General features: G+C 44.0%; 1 protein-coding gene, 1 long non-coding RNA gene and 1 pseudogene across 5 annotated transcripts in view; 1 reads left to right on the forward strand and 2 right to left on the reverse strand.

Moving 5' to 3' along the window:
• The window catches only part of LOC147019443 (syntaxin-5-like), a 39,042-nt gene extending 25,534 nt beyond the window's left edge, over positions 1-13,508 (forward strand). For 2 of the 3 annotated variants that reach the window (XM_085893954.1, XM_085893955.1), the window contains exons 10-11: positions 659-777; positions 4,589-13,508. In XM_085893954.1, the coding sequence (XP_085750080.1) occupies positions 659-777; positions 4,589-4,748 (279 nt within the window). In that variant the 3' untranslated portion in view covers positions 4,749-13,508. Of the gene's footprint in view, positions 1-658; positions 778-4,156; positions 4,567-4,588 lie in introns of those variants that run through there. The other variant, XM_085893956.1, reaches the window with a different exon arrangement.
• The window catches only part of LOC147019444 (uncharacterized), a 58,913-nt gene that overhangs the window by 20,231 nt on the left and 16,894 nt on the right, over positions 1-21,788 (reverse strand). The window lies entirely within an intron of this gene.
• Positions 8,069-8,780, reverse strand: LOC147019445 (histone-lysine N-methyltransferase SETMAR-like; annotated as a pseudogene).

Below are 21,788 nucleotides of genomic sequence, written 5' to 3' on the forward strand. Positions count from 1 at the left end.
CTTGTCGTTTGACTTGGAAAATACATGATCATTGCTTGGAGATTTCTTGATGAATTAAAATGAGGGAAGCTGATAAAGAAGGACATCTATAATACGACTTATTAATTTGAAATTATTATATTTGGTCATGGTAGTGATGCCAGTGGCACGGTCATGCCCCCAGCGAACGGTGCTCCCCTCAGCCATGTGTTGCCATGTGTTGTATACAAAGGAAGAATAAGAAGGTGCGAGTGACAGGTAGTCTTAACGTTTTTATTACTCCACTGATGAAATCCCTGGAGGCTTTATGTTATCGGGTTGTCCGTCCAGCTGTTTGTGCGGCCGTGATGGGTTTTCGTTACCACGCTAACTTGAGAACGGCTGAAGGGATCTCAGTCAAACTTGCTCCAAGCATGAATAATGATATAAAGACGAACTGATTAGATTTAAGGTTAAAGGTCAGAGTTAGCTAAAAATTCTGTCACTGCACTAACTTGTGAACCAGCAATGGGATTTGACCAGTTTGACAATTTGACCAGTGACCAGTTCCAAGGTTGTACGAACTGTTTTGATGTTGACAGTTCACAACAAAATGTGCTTTCACAGCTCAAAACGCTGCAGTCTCATACGTCCAAATGTCCTTTTATTAATGCATTGCTATCATGTGACTTGCTGACAGGTCGCTGACAGAGAATGTATGGGGAGCATGAAGACTATGGAATCGACTATTGTGGAGCTGGGATCCATATTCAACCAACTGGCCTACATGGTTAAAGAGCAGGAAGAACTGATACAACGGTGCGATCTTTCTCTTGTTTTATTGTGTGCCAAAACTAAGGGTGATCATGAGACTGCTCAAAAGCACGAAACTTCCAGAATTGTTTTTTTCCAACGATCTTTGAAATCATTATTTTATTCATTCTGTTCTCATCCCTGCTTGTGATCCACATCCCCACCACCATGGCAGGTACTACCCCCCCCCCCATTTCCGCAACCACATGTAAATATTTTGGTGTCCCCACCTCAGTGGTAAACTGAGATCAACCAAGGTGTTCCTGTGTCTGGCAGTTTATTCCGGCAGGTTAGTTTGGCCTGTAGTTCACCATCTCTTCCGCTGGCTGGTGCAATACATCCTCATCTCCAGATATAAGCAGGGCCTTGGACGTAGACACCGTTCATTTTTCCGGCTATCCTGACTGACATCTTGTCTCTGGTAAATCGATTCATGCTGTCAAGTAATTCCCAGAAAGCAGGTTCCTTTTTATGCCTTCACATCCTGAGGTGCCGGAGGCATTGTGTTTTTGGGTTGTCCTTGCGTGCGTGCACACCAGATTTCTGTAACGTGATAACTTTTGAACTACTGAAAGGATCCTAACCAAACCTGGCACAGTTATGGACTGCAACACAAAGATAAAGCGATCAGATTTTGGGTTCAAAAAGTTGAAGATCTATAGTCATGTGACCTTAAGTTGAAAATCCTTGTTACCACAATAACTTGTGAATCACAGAATGGTTTTTTAATTTAGTATTTCAACCAAACTTGGAACAAGTATGGACTGCGATGCAAAAACTAACTGATGCAATTTCGGGTTCAACAGGTCAAGGGTCATGTGCACTTTCAAAATCATTTTGCAGATCATTAACTCGAGTTTGAGGTCTTTGACTGGTGTCCCATCTGGTTGAATTCGGGTTGGGTCTCTTCTTGAGAGTCGATAGTTCCTCCATCGTCCTCGATCTCTTGCAGTTCTCTCATTGGCCTCTCTTCGTTTTCCTGTTCCGCAACTTTAATCCACGTTGTTCTTGGTCATCCCTTTGGTCTTTTCCCATCTGTCCTTTTGCACAACAGTGTGTTTGGCAACCTCTTACCATCCATGCTCTCCACACGACCCAGCCATCTGAAGGGGACATCACCTGTATTGTCAACTGCCCGTTGGTCATTTCTCGTGTCTGAATAGTTATTTCTTGCCATCTTCATTTGCAGACCTTTTTTAAACAATGGGACTCGAACGCCAGCAATGTTCTCTCCTTTTAGGTTAATTACCCAGCTTTCCAATCCACACATAATGGTTGGCACCACTACTGCTTCACATAACCTGACCTTGAATGCTCTTGATATCGTGTCATCATTCCAGATGTTCCCAAGTCTCTGCATTGCATTGTATCACAATGCTATCCTCTCCTGTACTGCTCTGTGTGTCATGGTTTTGTGTAACACGTACTCCCAGGTATCGTATTTTCACACTAATAACCCGTGGGCTATATGTTGAATCATTTCCAATCATTCCAACTGTGGGTTATATGGTATTTCACCAAACGGCACGTGACATAACCACAGGGGCCAGGTTCAGTTATCAAGGAGATACAAAACAAGGCAGTTAAAAAAATTTTTTTGCAAATTTAATCGTAATATCCTTAATTCGTGATTTCACCTGATTTACCTGCACATGTATATCTAATTCCAAAGCTATTTAAGGTACCGGTAAATCGTCTTCCGTAAAGTCCTCGCCTTCAGTATCATGATGAAATGGCTGAAGCAGCTTGGCGTTGGCAGGTGTGGAGGTGGCTTAAGCACTCGAGCAAGTACGACGTTGAAAACCGTTGATAAGGAGCGGCTGGCTTGGCAAGCGCCAGCTAGCTGCTTGGTCACCGAACACACCAAAAGTCGGTCGCAATCCATGTCGTAATTGCTCTCGTCGTCCTCTTCTAATGAAATCAGGCGACTTTTTTTTGTCAACTCAGTTTAAATTCAGCCGTGAAATTTTCACATTTTCTCTTATTTGTATTGACAGCAGACATCGGATGGCAGGGACTATGGAGAGGAAAGCTGGGGTGTGTTCATTTACCAAGCAGCTGGCCGATTTTGAATGGAGTGCTTGCTTGAGTACTTAAGTCACTTAGTGAGCCCTCTCCAACAAATTTGGAAATCGAACATACCCCTGGCTCGTGGGGATTACCCGTGTGCAGGTTATACGTGCCTGAAATTTTCCTGGTGCACTTCCTCCCCCCCCCCCCTCCTAGGTGTGGGGTATACGATGGGGCAGGTTATTTGCGTGGCAATGTGTGATGAACCATCAGTTTGGCTTCCGCTCGGTTCACAGCACCTTGGACGTGCTGATTCTGCGATATCAGTTGTGGATGCATCCCCTCGATCTCAATGAAGAGGTCATGGCTATCTCACTGGACACCTGTGTTCTTGATTCTGTCTAGCACCTTGCCCAGATTTTCAAACCTACGGCGAATGATTTCTCGGGTTCTCTCCTCCACTGCCGATCAGATTTGTTTGCACTCACAAGCGGTGGGTTATTTCGGATGGAATTTTTTTCCCACGCCCTACTTCTGGAGGCCAGTGTTCTGGGTAAAATCGTGTTCTTGATTGACGTCAATGCATGTCTTCGTATTGTAAAATCCATTGCATCATGTTGCAGATGACTCCACTGTGTGCAGAATAGTTCCACACCCCTCCACTTTACAAGCTGTAACTGTTTTGCTATCTGCTGATCTCGTGAAAATAAAAGACTGGTCATCTTCCTGGAACATGTATTTTTATGCAAGGATGACAAATATTCTCACTTTCGATCTCAATTAGTACTGACAAGCATATCTTCAAAATTATTTCTGTATCATCTCTGGAAGTATCATCTCTAGAGCTCCAATGCCTGAATGTCAGCTATCAGCTGTCTTGTGCAGATATTATCTCTAATCTGTTTCTCCAAAGCAGTCTACACACACAATTCTCTGCAGAGCCAAGTTCTTTGTATGCCATCCTCAGTTTATAATGGTGTGTCAAGTCTTCATCTGGAGTGTCATGGAATATGCCTCCCCACTGTGCACCGTTGCTGCTACTCCTTCCCATATTTCCTCCCCTCTGGCCTTTGAATCTCAGGACCTTTAAGTTGATGGAATCTCAAGCTGAGAATCTGGGTCTTGATCAGCCTAGGCAGGTTTGTGGCCTTGTAATTATTTTACCAGCTACATTCTGGTTTGCTCCTCTTACCCTTCACCTCTCACCTAGTCCTTGTCCTCCAGGAGGTAGGTGTTTTACCAGAAGCTCTTTTTTTTTGGAGGGGGGGGGGGTTCCCTTCCAAAGTCCAATCACAATGTTCATCAACATTCTTTCATTCTCTTTTCTCACCTGTGGAAGCTGTCTAAGTATGTTGTTTCGGGGTCTCCCCCACAGGATTTCAAGTCTGCTGTCCACCGCTACCTCGTGATCTCTCCCATTTCCAAATCTGAGCTTCACCACACCTGCTGAGACCATGTTCTCACCATTCTCCTGCAGTTCTTCTCCTCGTGTTAAGATACACCTGTTTGCTGTTGTTGTTCCATTACCCCCATTTTATCTAATGCAGTGCCCCCATGTTATTACACTCTTCCAATAACCTCAACAACTGTGTAGTAAAAAAAAAAATTAACAAAAAATCCTGAGTTCAGATGGTTTAAAATCAAAGAAAAACAATTAGTAGAGAGTACTAAAGATGATGTTCATAATTGACTTCCCATTTTCGAGAAAGATTGTGCATGTGCAATATGTGTCGGTCTGGTTCTGCTATGGATGAATTTTGTTTTTTTGCTTTTTTAAACAGTTTTCTCTGTTTGCTTTTGCTCCCAGGATTGATGCTGGAGTTGAAGATTCACATCTCAACGTGGATGCGGCCCACACGGAGATTGTGAAATACTTGCAGTTTGTCACTGCCAACCGACGCTTTATGCTTAAAGTGTTCCTTGTGCTCATTATAATATTTGTTGCTTTTGCTATTGTGTTGACCTAATTGTTTGTGATTTGGGTTTGGTGTGGGTAACTCGTAATTTAAATATCACAACAACCAAATGCATCTTAATCTGTTGAAAACTCGGTGATCATAGTTCTTGCAATTAATTGATGAGACTTTTTTTCTTTTTTCTTTTGCCAAGTTCTGCCTTCGTTATCAATTAACACTCCAGATGCATAGCCGGGATCTTTGAAAAGGGGGTCAGCAGGTTGGGGGCGGGGAGGGGGGGCAAAGACTTTGGCGGTGGGAGGAGGGGTACAGTAGTTAGCATGCTTTGTGTGCACATCTACTTATTACCCCGTGAGTGAAAAGTGGGGTTAAGCAATTAAGTGTGTGCGTGTCTGTCTGTCCACAAACGTCAGTTTATGATTGAGGAACAGCTTGATTTCAATTGAATGTTATATTTTGAATACGAATCGGAAAACGAACCTGGAGTTAGTTTAACAGTACGTTGGCTCTGAATTTGTCCCGATTGCGCATGTGCAGAGAGGAGCGAGTTAATTTTTATAGTCTGCCTGTCCAGCAATCAAACACAATTGAAAATCATTCCAAACGGGGAACGTACTGTTTTTAAGGATGTCATAAAGGACACAAATAACAAGCATAAATAACTAATGTGACTCGTTAAATAGGGTGGTGTAAAAGACATTGTTTGTCTTTTCAAAACCGAATGGAACCAAAATTGCATCAACGGTTGTAAACTTCCCAAACGTTTTTTTTTTTTTTTCCTTCTTCAACCTTAAAAATCTTTATTTTATTTCAATTAAATTATATATTTGAACACTAGAACCCAAATCACCTTTTGGTGCCTTTAGCTCCCTTCCATTTAACAGTATTTCGACTAAATATTATATAATTTTACATCATCTTGACCAATCAAATTTGCTGACTTTTCTCTCAAGATTGTGCGGGGTAAGGTGTTCGATGAACTCTTTATTTAATATTGTAACAGGACTGGTCTTGTCCTAACGGACTGGACTCGGTCCCGCCAGAGATCAACCCTGCAGGATGAGCCTTGAGCCAGAAGCGAATTGGTGCACGTTTGAATCGCACGTGTGGTAATTAACATAATTTTTCTTCATTTGATTTATGATACACTTATTTTTCCCCAAATGAATTTGACATGCTGTAGGAATGTCCGTGACCCAAATAGCCACAGCAAATAGACAACAATACAGGTTTAAAGTTGTAACAAGGTGGGGGTAAAATACGATTACAGAGAAAAGCAATTGACCCGGAAATGTGCTTATTCTAATGCAAATCCAGCTCCGCATACTTAACCTCATCCCAAACAACACCAACACTCGTACAGGAGTGGCACAAGACAATAAAGAAGATGGGAGAAGGAGGAAGGTAGGCCCTCCCTCTGCCTGAGGCGTTGTAGACTAACTCTGTGTCCGACATGCCGGCAGGGTCTGTGCCATTTGTGTGGTGCCAAAGGGGTGGGGGATGCAGAGGGATCATGCAGTGCTTCTCTGGATGCAATACGTGTGGTGGTTGTGCATGTGGGCCGGAGGTACGGCAAGCTGATTGGGAACAGATGCATTTGCAAAGTACCAGTAGAACCCCAACTCATACCAATTTCTGCAGACTCCAGACTCTCGTTAATATGAGCGCCCTGGCTAAACTGTCTCTCAGACTGACTGACCCAGACTGGTTGACACGATTGCGCCGTGCCCCTTTTATGGTCCCCGAGCACTTGACGTCACCATGACTTCGCATTAGTGATGTGATCCCGTGAATCTAATGGGGTGTTAACTCTGATCGCCTTGATGTCATATGCCAGGCTCCACTTCCAGGAATACATTTAATAAAATAGAGGGGATATGAGTGGAAATTAAAAAAAAAATTCAATATATTAAAGTACAAAGGGATGGTGGGAACTACGAGGAACTATTCCAGACAATGGACCCCGACAACGCCAATTGGGATAATTACGAGATTACTTTTCCAACAGGCAATAGTGTGGTCAGCCAAATAAATGAATCCTAACTTCAGCTGTAAATACCTGTTTGTTCACTAGCCATTTTATTTGACGCTTCTTCATCTCCTCGAAGTGCCTTGTATTTGGTATCACAAAACCACAGTGGTGCGAGATCAGAGGTCGAAGATGAACAGAACTCTTGTTATTTCCTCAACACTCAGTGAGGTCTTGTTCAGAGAAGAGCAGCATCAGATCTGTGAATCTTGCTAGTCATCGATGATCTCAGCTTAGACCACAGTTAGTGTGGAGAACGCCATCTGCAAAACTAGCTAGATCACAGGAATTGCGAGTCCGGTGAACACTGGGAAGAGGCGTGGGAATGCCCTGTATCTGCCTGTGACAGCAAAATACTTTCAGATTGAAGGGAGTGATCTTATGTTTTGGGGTCCTTTGTCGTTGAAGTAGAGCTTTCATTCTGTTCTGCCGCAGACATACCAAACTGGTTCCTGAGATGAACAACACCAGGTAATGTTAGTTCCTTTTGAAGGAGCTTACAAACACGGCTGAAGGACATCTGTGGCTGTTTGGACAGCTTGGTTAAACCAACGGTTAATATCAGCGGTGGCTTTCTTCTGTCCCAGGAAGTACTCTCCACTCTTCCTGTGCCAACTGAAAACGGTGCTCATCTCTCCAATAAGTGTCAAGTTGCCTGAATGTTCATTTCTTCACAAATAGCTTTAATGTCTCTACGTTTATGCAGCGTTTCCTCTAATTGCAGCTCCAGCAAATTCTCCTTTTATGACTGGAGTCCAGAGCTGTCAGAAGATGATCTATTGCCACAGATTGCAGATAGTCACTTTTGATCTTGGATTGATTTAAGATTGGATGAAGTTGAACATTCATTAATTGTTGCGAAACCCTGGTGCATCAGCAGATATTTTAGGCCGAGTCGACTGGTTGACTACTTATGTCCTCGAGAGCCTCGACGATTGCTTTCACATTTACAGCCACAGAAATGACTGCCTCAGCATGGCACAGCCAATCTCATCTCTGACATGCTCCTGAGGGTCTTGTTGCGTTGATTGGTCACCAGCTTCTTGAGGATGGATTCAAGAATGGAATGGCGATGTGGGTTTGACTGTGAAGGCGTTTACATTTTTGTATTGTTCCAAAAAAGTTTTGGGTGCTCTGTGCTTGCCATGGCATCGACCAGGAAGAGATTTGGGCAATGCCAAAAACAGTGGAGATGCACAAGCAATATTATTTTTAAAAGCCAGATGTCCTGGGGAAGCAGCACACTTCGTGCCAGTTTCCCCTCTCCTTTGCTTCCGATTGCATCACACAACCAGTGCAGTTCATCAGAATAATACTTCTTGTTAATAGGATTTCCCTTTTCTCAGAAGCTTACCATTATCACACCATCACAATCCCAAAACACAATGGCCATGACCCTTCCAGCTGATGTCCTCTTGAACTTTTGAGGGGGTGGTGTCCGTTTGTTTCCACTGCATGCTATGTTGCTTGGTCTCAGGATCAAAGTAGTGAACCCATGTCACATCCTGTGTGACGATCTGCTGGAGGAGGTTGTCTGAATCAGCATAAAAATGGTCCAACAGCTCACGGCAACAGACGAGCTCTTTTCTAGTCCACGGTCAACATTCGGTGAACCCACGTTGCTGACACTTTTTCCATGTCCAATTTGTCTGTGAGGGTTTATTGAATCGAACCAAAACTGACACCCAATGTCTCAGCGACGTGCCTGATGGTTGTTCATCTGGCTTTCATCACTACGTCGTGCACCTGGTCCACAATTTCTGGTGTCACCTCAACAAGACGACCTGATCTGTGTTCGTCTTCGGTGCTTATTTTGCCACGCTTGAACTGAACTACCCAGTTCTTTACCATGGAATATGAAGCAGCAGCATCCCCCAACGTTGCTACCATATCCATATGCATTTACTTTGGAGGCAAGCCTTTTTTGTGCACGTACTTTATCATCTTGGAGCTCCGATTTCTCCATTTTGACTGAATTTAGAGGGGTTCCCAACTTTGAGTCCATGCTCTGGAAGATCTGTGCACAGAAATGTGGAATTTGCAAGACATATCATAATAACAAGGATGGAGCTTTATATTCGATAAGTTTCATTTTCCTATCATGTCTACTAGTAGGATGAGCCACAAACAAACGGAACACCCTTCGTATTTGGTGCCGTTGTCAGCTCCTGACTTGGAACACAGGTTGCATTGATATTTCGAAAGATAAAATTATCACTTGCCATTAGGTAATTCACGTACCATAAGATAATTCCAGGTAGGGTCAACCGAGACAAAAGTAGGTCCAAATGCTGGCATTGATCTGGGAGGTTGTTTTAAAAAAAAAATTGTATTGTTATTATTTTTTGTAGACACTGTCGAGGCTCATATGAGAGTTAACACACAGAACGTACAATAAGGGGAGTAAGAGACGAGGGGCAGGAGAACAGTGTGGAACAGACAGGAGATCTGTGGAAAGGAGAGGGATGGGGTGGGGCACAAAAGGGTAAACAAGATGGACACAACAGAGACTTTCAGGAAGGAAAGCAGGGAATTTGACGGAGATGGGTTTAGGGTGGATTAACGGGGGTAGAAAATATCATGGTTTTGGATGAGGGAAGATGAGAGATGGTGGTGAACAGCTGTTTTGAAGACCTGGAGGGAAGAGTGGGATTGAAGAGAGTGTGGGAGTTTGTTACAAAGGTGGCAAAAAAGAGGAATGAAAGAGTGAAGGTGAACAGTGATTCTTGATTTTGGTAGTTTTACCAGAAGGGGGTTGTTGGCGGACCTTGAGTGCTCTGTGTAAATATGAGTGGGGGGTGGGGGGGGCGGTATATCTAAGACAGAGCGGGGGGGGGTGAGTCCGGAGAGGAGACGGTAGAAGACAGAAAGACCACTTGCCTACCTGTAGTGAGAATCAGAGACCCAAAGACTCAGCCTCATCGTGGGAGATACCAATGATCCCAAATGCCTTGGTTTCCACAGCGTGAAGCCGAGAAAGGTGGGAGGTGGGAGCACCAGCCCAAAGGGGAGAGCAGTACTCCATCAGGCTGCAAGCTCAGGTGTGCCAAGCAAGGACTTTACATGACGGAAGATTCCCAGTCGGCGACTGGCTTTTGAGGCCAACTTGGAGATGTGGCTTTCCCAGGAAAGATCATGGCAGATAGTGAAACCCAGAAGCTTGAATGCAAGGACTTCTTCCAGAGGATTATTGAGGAAGTAGATGGGGAGGGGGAGGGGGAGGTTCCAGACAGTCATTTCGGAGAGACATAGTGAGAGTTGTGAGATTTGTCAGGATTGAAAGACATATTCCACATGTTGGACCAGCTTGTGCTTTTATCCAGATCTGCAGAGAGTGAAAAGGCTGCTGCTTGCCGGTCTGAGGGATGACAGATGGTACGGCAGAGGGTGGAGTCATCAGCAAAGACATAGAAGATTTTCCAGAGAGTTGGAGAGATCATTGATGAAAACCAGAAAAAGAACAGGGCCCAGAACGCTGCCTTGAGTTACTCCAGCCGAGACAGGAAGAGGAGGAGATTGGGACCATACTCTGTGCAGACCGTGGTGCTGCTTAAGCAGTCTCCTTGGCTATTGGGCACAATCCTGGATGGGTCGCCACTCCAACATAGTATACTAGCATGCTGGCACTCATTTTGCCGACCTCGGAAGGATGACAGGCCGAGTTAACCCCACCTGGTATTAATTCAACAGCTGAGCGGGATCCAAAGCCCACCACCCTAACCATTAAGCCAACAGCAAGCTCTTAAGCCAACAGCAAGCTCTTAAGCCAACACAGACAGGAAGAGGGGATGAAAGAACTCCATTTAGGGCCACACGTTGGCTGTGATTGGAGAGGAAATCTGCGAGCCATGAGTGGAGATGTCCTTGGATACCATAGGAAGAGTTTTTGGTGAGCAGGGCAGGGTGTCAGACCGTATCAAAAGCACACTATGTCGAGAGAGATGGCTCTGATTTCATATTTGGCATTGAGGACCTCCATCCATTGTTGAGAGAGCAGAAGCAGAATATCCAGGGTAGAGTGATCTGGTCTGAAACCAAATTGATGATTAGAAATCAGGTCATTGGAGAAGAGGAAGGATTTAATGTCTGAAGTGATGATGGATTCCATAACCTTGCTGATTATTGGGAGAAGGCTGATTGGTAGCTGCAGGGATCTGTTTGTCTGTAAGAATTCCCAGGACGAGTTGATGTTGGAGGAAGTGGAGATGGGAGACCAGTCTTGAAATCTGATGGCTGCTTGACGTCTGGTTTGACAGTGGCAACCTGTATGGAAAAATCTGTCAGGTTTGAGTGAAGGCTCTGGATGTTTGAGGTCCACACTGTTCAGGAAGATGGAGGGGAGGAGGTTTTGGGTGGATGGGGAGAGAGAGAGGGTAGGACGAGGTAGGAGGTGGGGAGGTAATGAGAGTGGTGGAAAGTGTGGGGCATTCCAGAAGAGCTCAGGGAGATGGCCGGATGAGGAGAAAAGGCTTGGTGGTGATGGGTTGAGGTACAGTCGGGAGTAATAAGAGAGGGGACAGAGGGTAGTTGAAGATTGGAGGAGGTGGAGTGATGAGAGAGTGGGGGAAGGAGGTAGCTTTCTGGAGGGGGAGCGAGGGGGAAGATTGGAGGGAGAATGGTGAGCAGTGGAGTTTTTGTGAAAGGTGGGAGGGAAGCTTGGAGGGGGAAAGAGTGTGAAGGTTGCTTTGAGAAGGAGGGGAGACGAGAGCTGGCACGGCTAAGGTGCAGGAGGGCGATGGGAGAGGTGGGGAGAGTGGAAGGATTAGACTTGGTGGAGGTATGGTATGGTGAAGATAGCTGGCAGGGGGGAGGTACAAGATTTGATGGGTTGGGAAGAGGGGGGGGTGTGATGAGAGTAAGGAAGAGCATATTTGTGGTGTTGAGGAGTGTACTGATTGAGAGAGTAGGATATCTGTTCGGTTAGAACGGAGACCACTAATGTTGGAACAACACATACTTTGGGACAAGAGAAGAGGAGCTGATACTGAAGCAGAAGACAGTAAAGAGGTGCCTAAAGCGGAGGTAGGATGAGAGGCAAGATGGGAAGGGTAAGGAGAGGCGATGACGAGTGAGGGGTTTGGAGGAGGTATATTTCAGTTGATGGGATGAATTGGCCCTGAAGTTGGAAAAAAAAGAAAAAAAGATGATTGATGGAACATGAACATACATTGCAAATTGGTAGTTTTAAATTTTTTAAGTCAGAGATACCATTAAATATATTATGTGAGGGATGCAATGAATGAGAAAATAAATGTTTTACCATTTGGACTTTTAAACACAGGATGAAAGAAAGGTCGAATTGAAAATAGCCTTTTGAAGAAGAAGGGTGGGGGAAACAAGTGGTTACGGGAGTTGTAATGTGCGAGGTTGAAAAAATAAAGAATTGTTTTTAAGATTAGGTAAAGGAAAGGTTGTGGAGGTGGGTTCGCAAAAGTAGAAGGAACATGATAAATCAGCAGAAGGAGGAATAAGTCAGGACAGGAAGTCACCGTGGTTACACGGGGTATAAGGTGAGGTGAAAGGTATTTTTGTTGTATTTATTAAAAATATTGCAAGGTATAGTTGAGACGGGTGGAGGGAAAAGTGGAGAAAATAATTGTTGGTAATAAGGAGAAAATACAATAAACACGATGGTGCACCCAAACGGGAAAAAAGAGTAGGTCTCAAGGAAACCCGATCTGAAAAGACGACAAAAACTCAACGATGAGCACAAGTTTTAACACCAGACCGAACTCGAACCACACAGTAAACACAGAGATAACAAAAGGACAGTAAAAACGCGACAAATAACGACCAGAAAACTTATCTTTAAGAAAGTCGGCAGAGTCCCTGAAGAAGAACCACCACCGTCACTCAAGAACAGGAACCGGAAGGTTAATTGTCAGATGCAGCTTTAGTGGCTATCTTGGGATTTCTTTTTGCATCTGTGCATTCTTCTTGTGCCTGCACAATGTGAAGACGTGCTTACAGTTTTAATTTAATCAGTTTTCAGTTTTATTTTGAAACTTTGGTGAGGTTTATACTTTTAATTTATCCCCTTTTATCTCTGTTTCTTTTTAATTTTTATTATTTTACTTATTACTCCCGCCACGGCCGTCGGCTTGGTGCGTGCGTATTGCAATCATTCCGTCTGTGAGTTTGTCTGTTTGCCGGCAGGATAACTGGACAACGAGGGCAGCTAGAATTACCAGATTTGGCACAGAGCTTCATATTGTGAATATCTAGGATGAGTTTTACTTTGAGCTTGCAATGAAAATTAGTACAGGACTACATACGCTCACATTGTGACCACGTGATGGTGTAGGTCAGCGCTCGGATCACGGGGGCAGCATTGCACGAAGAGAAAACGGTGATGTGAGTCAGTCAGCACCTCCAATGAATGAGTTCTATTTTTATTTTCTTGTGGGCCACGGCCCCCTTTGCTCACCCCCTACCCCTGCATACTCTTCTGTACCATTCAGTTCGATAAAACTGACTGTAAACTTTTAAAAGAGAGCTTGTTCAAAATATCCCATAAATTTACATGAAGTTTCTTGCCAGAAAGAGAAGCTCTTACTGAATCCATTTGAAAAGGTTTTGATGCATTGCATTGAACTCTGATCAAGGCTTCAAGTTGAAGACTAAGAAACGTGTTGATCTACTGCTGATTAATGTTCGACCATGTGAATCTGAACTTGCAACTATGAATGAATCTGTTTATTTGTTGTCATGATGATTTTTTTTAATGAGTTTTTTTTTCCCAATTTTTGGAAATGGATTTAAAAATACAACTTCTATCCTCACATTGTGCTTTCATTTGCTGAAAATATTTTGAAATGTTATTGCCATTGCACCCATGAAGCCTTTTATCTTATGTGGATTGTAAAATAATTTGGTAAATGGACACGGCTCATTAATCGATGATGGAAGTTACACTGGAAGGAAGAACAGATTTTTTTTTCCCATTGGTGTAAAAGAGTACAATGTCACTAGATGAGGCATTGTATCACAGAGAGTGCTGTCCTTTGAGGGGTTGTGTGAGGGGGGAATGCAGAAATGTGGGACATGAAGCTTTGAGGGGGGATGTGGAGGGATCCATTGGGATCATACTCTGTGCAGAGCGTTGGTGCTGCCTAAGCAGTCTCCTTAGCTATTGGGCACAATCCTGGACGGGTCACCACTCCGACACAGGATACCAGCAAGCTGGCACTCATTTTGCCGACCTCGGAAGGGTGGTAACAGGCAGAGTCAACCCCACCTGGTATTAATTCAATAGCCAAGGGGGATTTGAACTCAGGATCCTCGGATCCCAAGCCCAACACCCAAACCATTAAGCCAACACCAGGCATATACAGTGGCTTTCAATAGAGATCAATTCGACTTTTTCAGGCTCTTTAGATGTGCAAGTCTGCCGATGCTATTATTATTTTTTTGTTTAAGCATATCATTCATTAAAGACACATCGTTCACTTTTTGTCCCCCATCCCTCTGAGCAGTTCAGAGATGGGGGACAATAAAATGAGCTACGACCGACCGATCATCTGTCCATGCACTTTTTGTGTATGTGATATTTCAAAAACCATTCAACATTTATCCTTCGTCTTGCAGATATCTATTCCTCATGACATTATCGCAACCTGATTAGATCACGGCGGTGATTGGCTGAATTCTGTTGGAATGGCAACCATCTCGCTAACTGGGCTTGTGTACGCGATATTTCAAAAAACGTTCAAGGTTTAGCTTTCATATTACACACAACTATTTCTCTTACCACCCAAAAGTAGGGTGATCTTTAGTATCAGCTCCTTGTTTTGATACATCCTCATGGAAGAGCGACGTGATAGAGGGCAAAAATAACTTCTTGATGCAACATTTAAGGGAATGAAGCAACAGGAAAAAGAGGAAGATACACCTTCACCTGCAAGTAAGATTATGTGGTTGAGTTGGGCAAGGTTAATTGGGGGTAGAAAAATTTGGGATGGGGTTGACATGATATTGTGGTTCACCTCCAACTCGCCTTGAAGGGAAGAGTTGGATTGAATCACCTCTAGAAGGTAGTCTGAGAAAAGGGAGAAAAAAAGGAGTTGAGATGTGGTGAGCCTGAATTTTGAGAGTTTAACCAGGAGGGTGTTACTGGAAGAATGTGTTCTGCAGAAGCTGGGGGGGGGGGGTCTGAAGACTGGGAGAAAAGAGGGAGCTAGACCAGAGGGGAGATGGTAAAACACCAAACAGGCCATCAACCTCCGTTTGATGTGAGAGCAACAGGCTTTTGCACTTCTTCCTCGGAATGAGAGATGCCATTGATATTGAAAGCAGCATTATTGGCATCTTCGTTACTGTGAAAGAAAAAGACATCCAAGACTTTCATATTCTGAATCCATTCCTTCATTCAACCGCAATGGTAAAAACCTTCAAAACCCTTGCCGGGAAACCCTGTTACACCAAAGCTAAAGCGTATTCACGTATTACAAAACCAAAGGCAAAAAAACCCAAAACATGCCGCTTCACGACACCCTCTCCGAGTGCATTAACGGAAGGTACAAACAAAATACAATATAGTGTGGAATAAGAGATGTACAATGCCTATAGAAAGTCTACACCCCCTTTCAAATTTTTCACCTTTTGTTGCCTTATAGCCTGGAATTAAATTGCATTAAATCAGACTTTTTTTTTTCCATATTCTAACCCACAAGTTCCAAGTGAAAAACAAATTCTACAAATTTCAGAAAATTAATTTAAAATACAAAACTAGAATAGTTTTGCGTTTTGCATTGAGGCAAAAAAGTTCCATCTTGGTTTCATCAGGACCACAAAACTTTTTTCCACACGGCTTCAGAATCTCCGGAGTGGTTTTTTGTATACCTCAAACGGGACTCAAGGTGGGACTTTTTTGAGTAATGGCTTCCTTCTTGCCACCCTGCAGTACAGGCCAGACTTGTGGAGTGCTCGGGATATTGTCACGTGCCCACAGTGACCAGTCTTTGCCATAAAGGCCTGTAGCTCTTTCAACGTTGCCATTGGCCTCGTGGTGGTGTCAAAGAATACTCACTTCCTCTTGTACATTTGAACCATTTAATACATACACTACATTAATACAAGACTTCAAAACAGCTGTCAGGGACAGCTTTTAGGACCTCAAACCCTCAACATGGAAGATGTCCAGAAGAACATGGAGAAAAATTCAAATTTGTGCGGAAAATGGAGGGAAGCATACAGATTAATTCTAATTCAAACTGTGTGCATCGGGACTTTTTGGCCACTTTGTAGATCAGATAAGCTATAAGAAGTTATAACAACTTTTATCGATTTTTAGATCCTCGTGGAGGATCTCCAAGTTTTACTCACGTTGTTGTTCTTCATCTTCTTCTTGTGGACTTTTTTGTTTCACAGCCTACAGTTTTCATCGAAACTTCCTGAAACTTGGCATATATATGTGAAAATACCCTCCGCAGACAGTAACCATCTCCGATTTTGAAAATTCCTCCGAGAAAAAAAAGTTATAAAAAAAAAAAAAAAATCTCCGCTAATGGAAATCGCCTAAAAAAAATCTCCGAAACTAGGCAAGCTTTTTGAATTCTGTTTGTGGGAATCGAACAGGGCATTAGCAGAGATGAATTACCGCACATATGATACATCACTATGACGTCATATCAATTTTTATGACGTCATTCCTATTTTTTGACATTTCTTGTTTCACAACCCAGAGTTTTCATCGGATCTTCGTGAAACTTGCCACGTATATGCAGAAAGCCCATGCGCAGGCAGTAACCATCTCCGATTTTGGAAATTCTTTTTTGGGTAGGTCAGGAAAAGAAGACTTTGGAAGGAATTTGTGTGACCACCATTTTGTCACACTTCCGGTCACCTGATTGACACGATCCGCAATTTAACGTCCCTTCCCTGGCATTCTGACTGGTGCGTCTGGAGAATAATGTTTTTGAAGACATTTACTAAGTCGGCCATTTTGACCGAGTTGAAGTTACGTGACCCAACGAGCTCTGCAATCCACGTTAGCAGTCAGGAGAGGGACGTTGCTGCCAAATTTCAGCCGGATAGGTCCAGCGGTTTGGCCGGAGAAGTCGAAATAGGAGACGGACAGACAGACGGACGGACGGTGTGTCATGACAATACCTGATCTGGAATGTAAATTCCAGACAAGCTAAAAAATATGTCCTAACATTTCCTGCACAGTCTTGCAGATGCAGATATGTACCATATTCACGATACTGGGCTTGGTGCAGCTCAGGCATGATGGGCCAAACATGATACTGGGGTTGTGTAACTCAGGCATGATGGGCCGAACATGATACTGGGGTTTGTGCAGCCCCGGAATGATGGGCCGAACATGATACTGGGGTTTGTGCAGCCCAGGCATGATGGGCCGAACATGATGCTGGGATTTGTGCAACCCCGGCATGATGGGCCGAACATGATACTGGGGTTGTGTAACCCAGGCATGATGGGCCGAACATGATACTGGGGTTGGGCTGCCCAGGCATGATGGGCCGAACATGATGCTGGGATTTGTGCAACCCAGGCATGATGGGCCGAACATGATACTGGGGTTTGTGCAGCCCCGGAATGATGGGCCGAACATGATACTGGGGTTTGTGCAGCCCAGGCATGATGGGCCGAACATGATACTGGGGTTTGTGCAGCCCAGGCATGATGGGCCGAACATGATACTGGGGTTGGGCTGCCCAGGCATGATGGGCCGAACATGATACTGGGGTTTGTGCAGCCCCGGAATGATGGGCCGAACATGATACTGGGGTTTGTGCAGCCCAGGCATGATGGGCCGAACATGATACTGGGGTTTGTGCAGCCCAGGCATGATGGGCCGAACATGATACTGGGGTTGGGCTGCCCAGGCATGATGGGCCGAACATGATACTGGGGTTGGGCTGCCCAGGCATGATGGGCCGAACATGATACTGGGGTTTGTGCAGCCCCGGCATGATGGGCCTAATGGCCTCCTTCTCCACTAGAATGTTCTAAAATTAAATTGGATGACGTGACATGTGGACGCCTCCATTCACGGAAGTTTGAATTCAGAAATAATTACGGCAGATTCAAATGGAACCTTGTAGTTACGGACAATTTTAATATTTATTTTCCCATCGAAGAGGATATTTCAATTGGTGAAGCCTTCATATTCTTGAACGCCATTTTGTGACCGAATCGATTTGTTGTTCTCTTCGGTGACGTCACGAACACACGTGACTGTGTCCCATCACCTTCGTGAGCGGGAAAAAAAACAATCCGCGTCAAAAAAAAAGTCCACGGCATCAGAAAGTAACGTTACTCAGAATAACAATGAAATAATGATTATTCGGATTAACCAAAATTAGCGTTATTAAAGGAATAATTGAATACACGCAGATTATACATATTATATGTATATATATATATTTGCAGGAATGTCTTGGACCGGCGTATTGATCCAAGTAAATTAAACAGTCGGTAACATTTGCCGCCAAATCAGTGTCGCTCGGTGAGAATAAAATAATGATAATAACGAGTAAAAATTAATAATGATAATACCGTTGGTATTTCCATTTAAAAATACAATTTATTCTGATTAGTAAGAATAAATAAATAAATAAATAAACAAACAAATAAATAAATAAATAAATAAATAAATAAATAAATAAATAAATAAATAAATAAATAAATAAATAAATAAATAAATAATTATTGTCCAATGAGAGTCGCTGTTTCATTCGTTGCTGATATCTCGTCCAATGAGAGTCGCTGTTTCATTTACTACTGATGTCTCGTGCGGCGCGGTGAACACCTGTCGCCATTGGCAAAGAGAGCGCACACCTGCAGCCTGGTGAGTCCCGCGACGTGTTTCAATCCCATTCGTCCCGTCACCGAATAGATCGCGGATCCCGACGACGGGTCGACGTCGTCCTGGTGGGTGTGTGTGGTGTTACACGTCGTGTTCGTACAAACTCTTAACTGAGCGAAATAAAACCACCGATACTATTAGTCCGTGTGGTGTCGATAATAATAACCAAATGTGTTTAAAGAAAGGCGAACGATGTTAACATTCACTTTTTGATTAAAAAAATTTAAATACCACATCCTCGCCTCGTGTAAAAACTTTGGGGAGCAATTCGAACAATATTTAAAGTGGTTTAATGACGCACACTTGTAGAAACTCATACCTGTGCTTCATGACGTCGATATCACCTGTATTCACGGAATAAACGTTCGATTTGAATAAAACAAAATGGCCGCCGCATCACGTGACCACATCTTTCCCTTCAACGGAGGACGCCATGACACGAGGCCTACCGAGGCCTACCCAGCCTGCGCTATGATTGCCAACCGATGATTGGTTGGTTGACCAATCAGGTGCTCGACCAGTGATTTAACTCGAGGAGATTATCGGTTGAAGATTTAAACGAGGACTGCATGTGGTGGAGCACGAACGGTTTGGGGTTTAGTATCCGGGCGCTGATTAGTCGGATGGTCTCTATCGGGGCCGGAACAAGAATCCAATCGAACACCCAACCCGTCGACCAAGCTTCGACCGAATCCGTCCACCACCTTTTGGAAATGTCCCAAATCGGTACGGGCTTCCTTCTCGGAAACGACGCACACGATTCCCATGAAACTTGACCACAACCTTCATCACCCGGTGCGTACCGAAGATTGACCACAACCTTCATCACCCGGTGCGTACCGAAGATTGACCACAACCTTCATCACCCGGTGTGTACCGAAGGTTGTTCACGAGGTTAAACGACTTGGGGTCTAAGGGGGAGTTTACATGCGGTTACTCCTCAAAATAGGTACCATATTTTGCGGTGTATAAACCGCACTTTTTTATCGGCAAAAAAAAGGTACAAACCGGGATGCCACGATGGTTCACGGGCATTATTGAGGAAGCCCTACTGAAAAAAAAAAACCTATCTCTTCCGTCAAAATGGACCAAATGAAATCGGATTTTTTTTTTAATATGTTGTACTGATGGACATTACGCACAGCTTCTAGGAAATGAATAAAAAAGTTCAAGTGGGTGTGCCTCCGCCCACAAGGGGCGTGGGACGCCACTCATACAAAAAGACACAACTGGACCATGATATCTAGCTTGTGTCCAAGTTTCATCAAGATCGCATCAAACGTCACAGAGCTATGCTCTGGAGAGAGTCACAGACAGATAGACACAACAACTAGAGGGGTAGCACTCTGTAGAGTGCAAAACCTCCGCCACCAATACTGCTGGTTTACTCGAGTGAACCTCATATCCTATTCATTCAATTTGACGTCAACAGTGCTCACAGAGTTATAGTTTGCAACTTTCCCTTTTACTTTTAACTTTTACATACTCAATTCATTCGTCATAACTAGATTCCTTGAGACAGAAATTGATTTTACGTGGGTATATCCACCTGAAGTTCCAAAATCAGCCGCAATTATAATTTTTGCATGTTTTTTTTTGTTGGAAATCACTTATAACATGTAGAAATGCAAAAAAAAAAAAATCAATTTTGTTGAAAAAAAAGTTGTAAAAAATATTTTCTCTAACAATTTTTTTTTTGGGGGGGCGGGGGTTGGAAATCACTTAAAACATGTAGAAATGCAAAAAAAAAAAATTCAAATATATTTTCAAAATGGCCACCATAGCGGCCATATTGGACTTTGGACCAAGTCCAAAATCTCATGGCATGATCCTTGGACCAGACTGAATCCCCCCACCAAGTTTCGTCGAAATCCGTCGGAGTTTTTCCGTAATACTGTTCACAAACAAACAAACAAGGGGTGAAAACAGTAACCTCCGTCCATCTTTGATGGCGGAGGTTAAAAATAGTGGTCACTGGTGGCACCCGCGAACCAAAAAGTTGGGGGTGCGGTTAATACACGGGTATAGAAAATAATAATCGGTCTTAAACACTATCGACGCTGAATTCCAATTATATTCCAAATGAACACTTTTTTTTCCAGCAGTAGGAACTGCAGATAAGCTCATTTCTGCCGTTTAAATGTTGAAAATCGGTTCAGGTTAAGAGTTTGTCCAGCGCTTTATTAACCGTGTGCAGAAGTTAAATGAAGCCACGCTCGGAAACGTCGGGAGTTTATGTGTATGGCATTTATAGAGCCTTGCGGCTCTGAAACCACCATTACACAAACAACAACAACAAGAAGAACACCTGGTCTCGCCTTAAAAGGAGAATTATTCACAAATAGCTCGAGTCTAATAACGGAGCAGCCACCTCAAATAAGCTTGCACACCAAATTACGTGCATTTGACGACAGGCTGGGGGCAGTCACGTGACCCTCAAGAAGGGCCGCTTTGTTGCCTCGCGAGGACAACCGACACGGTGAAGGGGGAGCGCAATGTGGCGTAAACCTTACTGGTCATGAGAAGGACCGATTCATCGTCGTGCTCGCCTGCACTCCAGACGGTGGCAAACTTGCCCCGTATGTCGTGTTGAAGAGGAAGACATTTCCCAAAAGAGAAGTTTCCAGCCGGCGGCGTCGTTCGTGTGCAGCAGAATGGGTGGATAGATGAGGGACTGGTCCAGGACTGGGTGCACACTGTCTGGAGTAGTAGGCCGGATGGCGGTCTCTCAAGACGACCGAGCATGCCTGTCCTGGATGCGTTCGTTTGTCACATGACGGACGGCACCAAAGCACTGCTCGGTCGGACCAACACCAATCTCGTCATCTTCCCAGGTGGGATGACATCCCTCCTGCAGCCCCTCGATGTGTCCATCAACAAGCCGTTCAAGGACAGGCTACGTCGCTGCTGGTCCGACTGGATGATGAGTGGGTAGAATACCTACACCAAGAGAGCGAGGATGAGAAAGGTCGACCTTCTAATGATCTGCGGCTGGATCGTCAAGGTGTATCATCAAGATCGGACATCATCAAGCGAGTATTTCTGAAATGCTGCATCTTCAACAACATGGACAGCACAGAGGACGACATCATTTGGGAGGAGGAGGCTGCAAATGACGGTGACAGCGACGAGGACTCGCTCTACCCTGATTTGGACAAGGAGTTACATGCCGTCTTTGACGAGGAAAGCATTGACGAGGATTTCCTCGGGTTGAGCTGAAAACCTTCAT

Source organism: Eptatretus burgeri, chromosome 9 (assembly GCF_056783735.1).
Source record: "Eptatretus burgeri isolate ZD-2024b chromosome 9, Ebu_testis_v1, whole genome shotgun sequence".
Lineage (NCBI taxonomy): Eukaryota > Metazoa > Chordata > Myxini > Myxiniformes > Myxinidae > Eptatretus > Eptatretus burgeri.